The 13,070-nt window shown below is 34.4% G+C and overlaps 4 protein-coding genes across 4 annotated transcripts; 2 read left to right on the top strand and 2 right to left on the bottom strand.

Annotated features, from left to right (window-relative positions):
- Positions 1-1,742: 1,742 nt before the first annotated feature.
- Positions 1,743-2,675, bottom strand: LOC123922104 (F-box/LRR-repeat protein 4-like). The gene has a single exon (XM_045974849.1). The coding sequence runs from the start codon at positions 2,673-2,675 to the stop codon at positions 1,743-1,745; it is 933 nt and encodes a 310-aa protein (XP_045830805.1).
- A 191-nt stretch (positions 2,676-2,866) lies between these two features.
- LOC123922103 (F-box/LRR-repeat protein 7-like) lies at positions 2,867-5,033 on the top strand. The gene is made up of 2 exons (XM_045974847.1): positions 2,867-2,903; positions 4,129-5,033. The coding sequence occupies exons 1-2, from the start codon at positions 2,867-2,869 to the stop codon at positions 5,031-5,033; spliced, it is 942 nt and encodes a 313-aa protein (XP_045830803.1).
- Positions 5,034-7,227: 2,194 nt separating this feature from the next.
- LOC123919720 (F-box/LRR-repeat protein 2-like) lies at positions 7,228-8,590 on the top strand. The gene is made up of 2 exons (XM_045971710.1): positions 7,228-8,238; positions 8,272-8,590. Exon 1 carries the CDS (start codon positions 7,249-7,251, stop codon positions 8,188-8,190), a length of 942 nt encoding a protein of 313 aa, XP_045827666.1. The 5' UTR covers positions 7,228-7,248; the 3' UTR covers positions 8,191-8,238; positions 8,272-8,590.
- A 1,270-nt stretch (positions 8,591-9,860) lies between these two features.
- On the bottom strand, positions 9,861-11,669 carry LOC123922102 (F-box/LRR-repeat protein 2-like). Its single transcript, XM_045974846.1, has one exon. It carries the CDS (start codon positions 11,667-11,669, stop codon positions 9,861-9,863), a length of 1,809 nt encoding a protein of 602 aa, XP_045830802.1.
- Positions 11,670-13,070: the final 1,401 nt, after the last annotated feature.

Genomic DNA, 13,070 nt, shown 5'->3' with positions numbered 1-13,070 from the left:
TCACACTTCTCCACATTTAAATGTGCGAGAGTCTAGCGACTAGGATACTTGACCAAAAAAATTAATGTTGGATTTATAATGAGAATAATGTTGGATTTTAAATGAGTGGTTAAGTCTGGTATGATTTTTTTTCTAACTTTCCTAAACCCCTAATAGTACTAAAGTCTCATAATGTTTGGCTTCTTTGTGGGGGATTGATTGATCATAAACTTGATGGAAGCTGTAACACCCCATTTCCTTTAATCTCAAAAAATGGTGTTACATCTTGATAATTAAATATCTAAGACAAATTCAATCATGATTAGTTACGAGTTAACTAAGTTATTCGAATTTGTTTTTAATAAAAGCTGTTTTTTTTTTGTCAAGTAGATTAACGATTAGAATTTCACATTTTAAAATGAATAAGTAAGAGTACTAGAGTTTCGCCAAAAAAAAGAAAGAAAGTAAGAGTACAAAAGTTTTAAGTGTGCCATGATAAATTATAAAAAAAAAGGTTTAATCTTGATCCTAAATATTACATGTAATGTTCATAACAATTGAACTATTTCTACGAAACAAATAAAAGTTTTTCCTATCTTTGGTTAAATTTAATACAAAATATGCATCATATATATTTCACAAGTGATTATGTTTCATGCTGGTAGGCTCACATATTCAAGCTTAACATGTACTCCTATAGACAAATATTTCACAAACCTTGCAATAATTAGAATTAGAACAAACTAGTGATAGCTAACCAAAGTCATGCACCCTACCCACCCGAAAGTCACTACCACAAGAGAGTCATAGATAGCATAGATTTATTTAATCCACTAAGTACTCAAAATGGTTTCAAGACTCTAATCTACTAAAAGTTAATATTTACATATTGAGCAATATACAACCAATGCTCGTTGGGGATATCCCTCATTGGCACCACTGGTTTTCAAAGGGAGCCTGCGCTCATGTTCAAAATGTCCGTTGGGATTCTCATTCATCGATCCCTTAGTCCATTCTCATACACTCCTACATACACAGAGTTATATAAAACAGGACTGCACACTCTCGTACGAACAGATCGTCGAACACTTCCTGTTTACATAAATTTTACCGTTTGAATAACAACTTTCATGCCTTGAAACCTCAACTTTATAATATTTGTTTAACTCTTCTGAGAATAATTACTTTATAATATATGATCCTCACAACTTTGTTTTTCGTATGGCAAAATTACACATTTATCTTATTTATTTGTAACAGATTCGTACTTTATCGTTTTTCTTGAACACACATGTCATTTATAGTATAAAATAATATCTTACAATTTGTTGACCTGCTCGCCTACTCAGGGGCCATCAAAGTATTGTCTTATTCATCTCTTCGACAATGACACCATCATGGCGATCTTACAGCTGGGTTTTACTGCATTGCAATTGACCCAACAAGAAGATATGTTTCTCGTTTTTGTTATTTTTGAACGGCCAAAAAGAGCATGAATATATTAAAATGAAATAAAGTTACAAGGGTTGCAACAAGTATGACACTAAGGCAAAGTGATGGAAAACAATACAATTTAAAACAGCATATATCTAGCAAAGTAATATCTATCTAATTGAAAGTAAACTTGGGAAATTATCCTGCACACATTTGAAAGTTGACATTTAAAACAAAGTAATATCTAATTGAAGTAAACTTGAAAACAAAAACATACATTTTAGAAGTAAACAAGACATGCATGATGCAAGAAGAATTTCTTATTTCTTTCATACTATCTTTCTCAATGATGGCCTTGAAGATACCATTGATTCAACGACATGAGCATGCACTCCAGTACAAGCCCTTAAATCGATCTCTCTAAGTTGTGTGCAGTTTTCTACTACATGTTTTACTCCTTTTTCTGTGACACAATAACAATGTCGAAGGTATAGTTGCAAAAGTTGACGACAACTCTTTGAGATCATATAGAGTGTTTCATCATCAACTATTGTATATGACAAATTCAACACCTCAAGCTTGGGAGCTTTAAAGTTCATTCCATGTAGTTTGACACCACAACAGAGCTTTAAGTTCAAATGTCTAATGTTACAACATGTGTTTAAAACATGACCAATACCTTCTGCAGGTACGTTAAAGCAACAGCTCAAATCAAGCATCTGCAGATTGGGGAAACAATGGGCGATGTGGAACATGTTAGTGTTATTATTGAGAAAATCAACGGAGTAACATTTAAGAGAGGTTAAATTTGAAATGTTTTGAGAGATAGCTTGCAACCCATTAGCGGGAATGGTGCTTTCATAATTCAATGAGAAACCAGATAATTGGTCAAGATACTTGTGGATGTCACCGCAGTAGTTTCTAAGCTCGAGGGAGGTGAGGTTGGTGAACCTTTGGAAGAGGCGAGGAAGAAAAGGGAGTGTTCGACCATTAATACGAATAGATAATAGGAGACGGTTGGTTATGGAAAGAAACTGTCTGGAGACGAGCGAGAGAGACTCCAACTTCAAGTAACGATAGAACTGGTTGTAGTAGTTGTTGTCGTTGTTGTTGTCTTTATCTATAATGAAGAACTTGAATACATGTTCCCAGCACTCATCAGGTAAATAAAAATCATCTTCTGCTGCTTCAACCATTACTGTTGATTTTGGGGAAGAAAGCAGTTGTTGTTGTGAAGAAGAAGATGTTCTCTTACTTTTCATATTGAGGACATCAGTGCCGCCGTATATGTTAGGTTAAAAGAAGAAGAAGACATACTGTGAAACAAAACTGAAAGTTGGATATATATACTCTTTTTTCGTTTTGGCACATAAGAAGAATAACAAGAAACTCAAATTGGATCAATAAAAGATATTAAGGCTTACCAAAAAAAATAAATTAAGTTGACAATAATATGTTTGTTGGTTCAATGCTGATTGACATCAAATTTGGTACAGGGCCGGCCCAACATAACTCTAAGAGTGTGTTTGGATGAGGGATTCTAGAAATTCAAGCGATTTTAAATATTAGGTAATTCAATTGATTCAATTGAATTCCCTTGATTTTCAAATTTCAGTGTTTGGATAAAGTGTTGAAATTTCATGAATTGTAAAATTCTTTGTTTGGGTAATGTAATTGAATTTCATTCATTTTAATAAAATAGACCCTAAACTCAAAAAATTGGCCGAAAATCCTAAAATCGGCAGAAAAACATAAAATCGACTATCAACCGTTAAATCGGACGAAAAACCGAAAAAATCGGCGGAAAAACAAAAAATCAGCCAAAAACCATAAAATCGGCCGAACAACCGAAAAAATCGGCCGAAAAACCTAAAATCGGCCAAAAACCCTAAAATCGACCGTAAACACAAAATCGTTTGAAAAACCTAAAATCGACTATAAACTAAAATCGGCCGAAAACCCAAAAAATCAGTCGAAAAACCAAAAATCGACCCTAAACCCAAAAAATCAGCCAAAAAACCTAAAATCGGCCAAAAACCCAAAAATCGCTATAAACCCAAAAATCAACCGAAAAAAGAAAAATCGACCGAAATACCCAAAAATCGACTATAAACCCTAATATCGGCCGAAAAATGGGTTTATAGTCGATTTTTGGTTTTTCGGCCGATTTTGGGGTTTATAGCCGATTTCAGGATTTTGGGTCGATTTTAGGTTTAGGGACGATTTTAGATTTTTCGGCCGATTTTTTGGGTTTTCAGCCTATTTTAGGGTTTTTGGACGATTTTAAGTTTTTCGGTCATTTTTTTGAGTTTTCAGTCGAGTTTAGGTTTTTTGGCCGATTTTAGGGTTTAAAGTCAAATTTTGCGATTTTGGCCGATTTTTTGGGTTTATAGTCGATTTTTGGGATTTTGGCCGATTTTAGGTTTTCGGCCGAGTTTTTTGACTTTAGGGTTGACTTTGGGTTTTTCGGCATATTTTTTGGTTTTTTGGCAATTTTTTGGGTTTTCGGTCGATTTTAGGTTTTTGGGCCGATTTTTTTGTTTTTGGGCCGATTTTATCATCCAAATAATGGAATTCACCTCAAATCATTTGAATTCCCTCAAAAGATTACTTTACCTCCAAAAATTCCTCCAAAAGAGGAAACTCAGTTCTCAAATCTTCTTCTTCAAAAAAAACAACAATCACTTTCGGAAACACAATGAACAACGGTTGCAGCACCAAATGATTTTGAATTACCTGATCAGTGTTGGGAACATGTATTCAAATTCCTCATGCACCATGAAAACAACAACCACAGTAGTTGCGATCTCAAGCCTCTCTCGGTCGTCTCTAAATATTTCCTCTCTGTCACCAACCGTCTCCGATACTCTCCCACTATCAAACCTCATATACGCCATAACCTACCTTGTCTCTTCCGTAGATTCCCCAACCTCACCTCCCTTAACCTCAACAATATCCATGGTGACCTCGACAAGCTCATCCAAATACCTGGTTTCCCGTTGAATCTCACATCGCTCCATCTCTCCTTCATTACCACTTATCAGTTGCTGCGAGCTTTCTCTACAAAGATTACAACTTTAACCTCTCTCACATGTTCCTTCGTTGGTTGTCTCAGGAGCACTGAAATGTCAAAAATCGCCAATTGTTTCCCCAATTTGCAGCTTTTTTATTTGAACCATTGCTATGACATACATGAAGAAAGTATTGCTCATGTTTTAAAGACATGTTGTAACATTAGACATTTGAACTTAGATCGTTGTTCTGGTGTGAAGCTACATGGAATCAACTTTCAAGTTCCCAAACTTGAGGTGTTGAACTTGTCATATACAGAGTTTGATGATCAAACACTCGATGTGATCTCCAAGATTTGTCGTGGGCTTTTGCAACTGGTATTGGAAAGTTGTCATAATATCACTAAGGAAGGAGTGATGCATGTGGTTGAAAACTGCACACAACTTAGAGAGATCAATTTGAAATGTTGTGTTGAAGTGCTTTCTGAAGTTATTACCCTAATGGTATCTTCAAGTCTATCATTGAGAAAGATAATTGTTCCATATCGTGGTCTTTTCACCAACGAACAGATACAACTCTTCTTGTGTCAAGGATGCCTTATTTGCTAGTATTTTGACACTACAAGAATACATGGTTTTTTTTTTTTGACGGATTCAATATTAACTTACAAGTTGTTTTAGCCGCGTCAGTAAGTTTGAGCAAAACTTTGGGAACATGTAAAGCGTCTAGCGATTAGTGAAGATGTGATTTGAGGGCTTATTATTAGAAAATTATCATGCCAATTTAATGTGGCCCTTGTTAAATGTTCATGCCAATTTAATGAAGAAAAATTACTATTTAGAAAGATTATGACATAAGTTAAATGACCTTTTAAATTCCACCATGAAGCATTGTTTTTCCAAAACAGTTTTACATGTCTTCATATTTCACTGCTTTACTTTCCAAAATGTTATAACTATGAATTTGGCTTCACAAACTATATAGAATGACACCACTTATAGAAGTTTAAGTGTCATTGTAATCAATGATTAAGAAAAAGAGTATGGTGTTTAAATTTGTTTCCTTAATCTCACTCTATTTCAAGACTAAAGATAAATTTATTAATAATTCGAGGAACAAAATGCAGAGTTGTTTGAAATGATTGTTATGTGAGTCTATATCAAGCTAACGTGTGTTGATTATAGTTGGAGATAGTTGGCAAATTCCCAAGGTATTTTTTCTGTGCTCCATGGAAGGGTGATAGTGGCTATATAGTTGTGCACCATCAAAGGCTTACATGGCAAATCGGGGTAGAGGGAGGAGCATTCACTTTTGTGGCACTTGTTCTTTTGAGAAACACACATTTGTGGGAGACACACCACTTGTTCACCCAAAATCTTAAGGTGACAGATGAGTAGGTTCTCCCACTTATAAATACTCAAGTCACCACATTCCTATCCAATGTGAGACTATATTCTCACATGACTATTATTTGTCAAATTTGTTTTTGTTAGTCAAATTTGATATTAAATTATGAGGGGTACTTTAGGAATAAAATGTATTATCCTTGATTCCTATGACCAAAATAATAATCATTATATCTTATAAGAAAAATAATAATATTATATTATCCTTGAGTCAATAAAAGTTTTTTTTTTTATAAAAATACTCACTATATAGATAGTTCAAAATAATATACTTTTGACCAAAAAAACTATATTTTTACCTTTAATTAATGATTTCTTTTCTTTGTTGACCAATTTAGACTCTTTCTATTTTTACTTTTTTGACTCAACTATTTTATCTATATATATAAATCCTAGATAGTTGTGGAATTGCCTATCTAAACCCTAATCGACAAACCAATGAAAACCTTTCATTTAGCCACATCATCCACTTACATCCATTTAATGTGGGGTACTAATTGTTATTATTATTATTATTATTATTATTATTATTATTTTGGGTTATTATTCATTTTAAATTTTTTTGTTCATTTTATTATTTTGTGTATTTTATTGTCTTTTTTTTTCAAAAAAGTTAATGTTTTTGCTAATAATTTTTTGCCCAATCTTTATAAATATAAGGAGTTGGTCGATTGTCAGGACTACTTTCTAATGTTAGTAAAAAAAATAGATAAAATAAATTTTACTAATGGTTGTTATGCCCTGTATGATTTTTATCATATTCGATATTTGAGTATGAGTTAAGTTGGTTTATCTTTGCTCCAATAAGTTTCAAATTAATATAAATGTCAAATTCGATAATACAGTAGTTTTTTTGTAAGAGATAATGAAGTAGTTTATCCAACTCAGAATTCTCCAATGAGATTTATAATATAAATAAAAACTTATGTTTCAACATCGATTGTTTTCCCGGGTCAATTATATGTTATCATTTCCATAGTTATTTTGAAGAATGAGTTAAAGATATTGCTAATCAAATGCACAGTGTATGAGTATGACCACAAACCGTTTTCATAGCGACACGACAATTTATGGATTACCAACATATTTTGGTAGATGCAATAAGATTCATTATAATCTTTTCGAAATGTATAAACACATCTTTAATATCTATCTTATATTTACATCATTTTTTTATTATTATTATTTTGTTGTTGTTGATATTATTATTATTATAATTTTCATAATACTTATTGATTCAATTTAAACGAATGATTTTTCAACATTACAATATAAAATACCGCATAATACCCGTGCATCGCACGAGTGTGGGACTAGTTTTAATAAAAGGCTCTATCATTCATAACTTTAACCTACATATATATCCTGCTGCGGCAAAGACAACACGTCCATCCTCAATAAGAAAAGGAAGAGAACAATGGTTGAAGTAGCAGATGATGATTTTTATTTACCCGATGAATGTTGGGAACTTGTATTCAAATTCCTCATCAAATACGACTATGAAGAAAACAACCACAATCACTGCTTCAAATCTCTATCTCTCGTCTCCAAACAGTTTCTCTCCATCACCAACCGTCTCCGAAACTTTCTCATTATCAAATCACTAACAGGCCCATATCTTCCTTCCCTCTTCCGTAGATTCCCCAACCTCACCTCCCTCAGTATCTCGAGTGAGTACCTCGACAACCTTCTCTGCCAAATCTCTACTTTCTCACTCAATGTCACATGGCTCCATCTCCGCAACGTATTCCCATTTCCCACTAATGGGTTGCGAGCTTTCTCGCAAAACATTACAACTTTAACCTCTCTCATATGTTCACACGCTTGGCTTCTTAATACCGCCGACATGTTCCTCATTGCTGATTGTTTTCCCAATTTGAAGCTACTTGATTTGAACCGTTGCTTAGACCTTTGTGAAGTAGGTACTAATTATGTTTTGAGGAGATGTTGTAACATTGAGTATTTGAGCTTAGCCTATTGTATGGGATTGAAGATATCCGAAATCAACTTTGAACTTCCCAAATTGAAGATGTTGAACTTGACATACACAAAAGTTGATGATGAAATATTATATGTGATCTCAAAGGGTTGTCATGGGCTTTTAAAACTGTTACTGAGTAATTGTTATTATATCACAGAAAATGGAGTGAAACATGTCGCTGAAAACTGCACAAAACTTGGAGAGATCAATTTAAGCGGTTGTGATAGAGTGCATCGCAACATCGTTCGATCAATGATATCTATAAGGCCATCATTGAAAAAGATAACAGCTCCACCTTCTTTTCGTTTCAGTAAAAAAAATGGGAGACCCATCTTGTATCATGGATGCATAATTGTGACGCCACACCGAAGGGAGTGAAGCATGTGGCAGAAAACTGCACAAAACTAAGAGAGATCAGTGTAATTCTGTCATGATAAGAGGGAAGGAAGATATGGGCCTGTTGTGATAGAGTGCATTCTGATGTAGTTGGATCTATTGTATCGTCGAGGCCATCATTGAGAAAGATAACAGCTCAGCCTTTATTTTCATTACAATGAAAGAAATTAAATTAGAAATTCTTCTTGCATCATCAATGCTTTGTTTTAAATGTCAACTTAAAAATGTGTATTTACTCATAAATTTGTGTAATTGCCTAAGTAATACAAGCAGTTGCAGTTTTTTTTTTTTTTGTGTTGTTTCTCATCACTTTGCCTTGTGTCATACTTATTGCAGCCGTCATTAGCAGTATCGGTTTTGCAAACTTTCTGTATCACACTATCTGTTGTCACTTTTAATGAAACAAATTACCATATAGAAAGATTATCACATATTTAGACATTGTTTTTCCAAATCAGTTTTACATTGTCTTAATATTTCACACGCTTGATTTTCTAAAATGTTACAAAATTGAATTTTGGGGTTATCGGTGCTCACACTTGCAATCAAAATTTTGCTTAAAGGCATAAGGTGCTATCGGCTCTCATGCTTGCATAAATATAGCTGGAACATGGTTTTAAATTGCAGTTAAGATCGCCATTGTGATTGCGGTCATTGCGGTTCCTGCAACACCCATATACTAAGTGTCTCGAAGTTACTTGGTGCTGGTTTATTGCTCATTTCAATTATAGGTTGCTCAAGCACCTCTACCATATATTAACTCAAGTAGCGCCAGCTGATTTTATCGCTTTAAGCTGTGATTGGGCAGTAACAAGTCAGACAGGTTTAGCAGGCTGCGGAGGAGTGTTACGGAACTGTCATGGTGGTTTCCATGTTGCGTTCTTTGCTAAAGTGGGATCGGTTTCAGTTGTTCGTGCAGAATTATGGGGTATTATTCATGGCTTGAATTTGGCGAAAAACAAATGGCATAAACGCGTCCGTGTGGAGTATGATTCTTTGGTAGCAATTAATTTGATGAAAACAGTGTAATACCCTTAATGGTAGACTCTGCTTGTATTGATTTCTCTCGAGCAATGAGTGGTTTAGTTTCATATTTTTGTTTTACATTGCTTTCCATATATTTCTGCAAACTGTTATTCAAAGTTTTAAGACCATATTTTATGATTTCCTATGGTTTCCCTGATACATCATTCTATTCGCTGTTTCTTTTTTACATAAATACATGTCGATAACTAATTCTTTTACTATCACATAAATTCTCTGTGATAGTTATGGAATGCAGGAAGAGTAGTTAAACCAATATATTTCACTCATACATACATACATACATACATACATACATACGTACTTGTCTCATAGTATACAAAAACTCATTTGTTTCCGCAATTCTTAGAGCAAACCTCAATTAATCAATCAAGCATTATGATGTAAATCAAACATTACAGTAGCAAGAGAGGAATAGAGTATGGCTCTAGTTAACTTACAGGCCAAAATTCACAATTGCAAACCAAGGTTCATTGGAAATGATCAATTTATTTATATATTATTTGGAACAAAGTCAAAACTTGACAAAATAAAACAATATTCAAAGCAAAAACATAAGCTTCTTGGGATCATAATATAATGGGATAATAATAGTATTATGCAGAATGCTAGTTAACAAGGCATCCATGACGCAAGAAGTATTCCCTCTTTTCGTCATTGGGACGAAAACGATGTGCAACTTCGATCTTTCTCAATGATGGCCTTGAAAATACCATGAAGGCAACAATATCAGCATTCACTTTATCACAACCGTTTAAATTGAATTCTCGGAGTTGTGTGCAGTTTTTTACCACGTGCTCCACTCCCTTCTTTGTCAAAGCATAACAATTACTTAGAAACAGTTGCAATAGTCCACAACAATTCTTCGAGATAAAATAAAGTGTTTCATCACCAACCTTTGTAAATGACAAGTCCAACACCTCAAGCTTGGGAACTTTAAAGTTGACTCTAATAAACTTCACTCTTGAACAATTGGCTAAGTTCAAATACCTAATGTTACGACATCTCCGTAAAACTTGACAAATACTTTCTTCAGATATCTTATTGCAATGACTTAAATCAAGCAACTCTAAATTGGGGAAAATCGAAGTAATCATTGTGATGTTTTCTTCTCTTAACCATAGATTGCAAGCCAAACAGAGAGACTTTAGTTGAGGACTTACAACCACATCTGTTGATGAATTAGAATTCTCTTCACTTATTTTTCTAATATTTGTGTATTCCATTATGATTTCACTAAGTGAAGGATAATTCTGAGCGAGTGCAAACAAGACTGATTTTGTAAGGTTACAACAGCGACTGAGATTTATGGACATCAAATTACCAAGAAACGAAGACAATTGGACAACATGTTGATCATTCAAAAAATCAGCATTCTGAAGATTCAAATGTTGCAAATGTTGGCACTTGGATAACAAATTAGATATTCCATCATAACTATAGCCAGTGCAATTTTTTAGGACAAGCCTCGTCAAAGGAAGACCTTCCATTGCAATTGATGAGAGAAATTCATCAGAGATTTTAAAAGACAGCAAATCAAGACCAGTCAAACCCTTTAAACTCAGCAATGAGTGACCGATTCTTGCAGGTGTGGAAAGAACTAAATTGGAAAAAGATAATGACCTTAAATTTGGACTCTCGCGGAGAGCAGAATCGATACCAGCCATGGTTAAGTGCTCAAAAGATATGATGGCCTCCTCGAGAAGCTTACAGGTTTTGAACAAATGGAAAAGGGATTGGTCGTTGATATAGTAATGATCGGAGAGGTTTACCTTGCGAAGTTTGAAAAGTGACGATGAGAGAGTCTCTAGCCCACTGTTGAAGTTATGGACAGAGTTCCAATATTCCTCGCGTTCATCAGCCAAATGGAGCCATACAGGGTCACTAAGGTCGAGTTCTTCAAGCAAAGGGAAACAATCAGCAATGAGGGAGAGGTCAGAGCTATTGATACAATCCATGCGTGAACATGAGAGAGATGTCAAAGTTGTAATATTTTTGGAGAATGATCGCAACCCATCAACTGGAATTTCAGGTTGGCCGGAGAGATTAAGCGATGTGAGGCTCAATGGAAAACGAGAGATTTGGCAGAGAAGATCGTTGAGGTCACCGTAGTAGCAGGAGAGGTTGAGGGAGGTGAGGTTGTTGAATCTATGGAAAAGGCTAATGGGGAAAGGGTGTGCATGGTTAAAGATAGTGAGAGAGAATCGGAGACGGTTAGTGATAGAGAGAAACTGTTTGGAAACAACAGAGAGAGATATAGAGTGACTGTCAGAGGGGAGGTAGGGGAACCTTTGGAAGTAACCACTGAAAGAGGTAGCTTCAGGTGAGTAGTTTTTCTTCTTGTCGTCGTGGTTGATGAGGAATTTCAAGATCAATTCCCAACACTCATCAGGTAAATATAATGATGTTGAACCCATTGTTTTTGTACTTCTGATTCTTTTTGCATGATTGAACTTCATTGTAAAGCGTCCTGCGATTAGTGAAAATTTGATTTGAGGCCTTATATTTATAATTAGGTTAATTATTAGGTTAGAATATTTGATATTTTTTTTTTAAGTCATTATGTTTGGTACTAGGTTTTGGATTCCCACTGATTCTAAACAAAAAAACGAAATAATTTTTTTTTTCTTTTGACGATAAGAAATAAAATTTTATTTCTTGTTAATTTGTAATTGACATATAAGATTCCGTATAATAAAATTTTGAAAGTTATTGAGTATTTTTTTTTTCAAAACACCAATATTTATTTAGTATTTTCATAAAATATTTATTTATCTATATCGTATATAAAAAAGATACAAATATTTTTTGCGTGAACTTTTCATAATACCAACAGTACCCTTAACACTTTGTTTTTTTAGCAGCAAAAATCTTTTATTAACAAATTTACCATAACATAAAACTTTTTTGGCTTTAATGCAGTTTTGATCCCCCTATTTTGAAAAACCTGAACTTTTGATCCCCTATTTTAAAACTCAGCACTTTTGATCCCCCTATTTTAGTTTTTTGTTAGTTTTAGTCCCCCACCTCAATTTGGTCAAACTTTTGCTAATGTGTCATGCTCACTGATGACGTGACATTGTACATGTGGACAACTTGCTATGATGATGTCAGAAAAATTGGTGACACACAATATTTGACCTATAGAGATGCATGTTTTGCAATGGGATTCCTTAAAGATGATCGTGTTTACATCACTGCAATCAAAGAAGCAAAAGATTGGGGCTCGGGACACTATCTAAGGAAATTGTTTGTCCACATGTACAATGCCATGTCATCAGTGAGCATGACACATTAGCAAAAGTTTGACCAAATTGAGGTGGGGGACTAAAACTAACAAAAAACTAAAATAGGGGGATCAAAAGTGCTGAGTTTTAAAATAGGGGGATCAAAAATTCAGGTTTTTCAAAATAGGGGGATCAAAACTGCATTAAAGCCAACTTTTTTTTAGCAGCAAAAATCTTTTATTAACAAACTCTCATAACATAAACATGTATTTTTTATTTTTATGACATAAGTTTGCATAATATCTATTTTTGTGACATAAGGATACATGAGTTTTGGTGTGAACTTTTCATAATACCAACAATACCCTCGATGTTTTTTAGTAGCAATAAAAATCTTTTATTAACAAACTCACCATAACTAGAGCTGTCAAAGGGGCCGGTCCGGTCCGGCCTGGCCCGGCCTTGAGGGGCCCGGTCAAATAAAGAGGCCGGCCAGCCCGACCCGTTAACTTCATGGCCCGGCCCACTTAGCCCGATCCGATAAGCAAAAGCCTACATGGCCCCATGGGCCGGCCCACTAATTTTCATAAT

This window comes from Trifolium pratense, linkage group LG4, assembly GCF_020283565.1.
Source record: "Trifolium pratense cultivar HEN17-A07 linkage group LG4, ARS_RC_1.1, whole genome shotgun sequence".
NCBI lineage: Eukaryota > Viridiplantae > Streptophyta > Magnoliopsida > Fabales > Fabaceae > Trifolium > Trifolium pratense.
The sequence above is the reverse complement of the archived record's forward strand: the minus strand, read 5'-3'. Positions and strand labels throughout refer to the sequence as shown.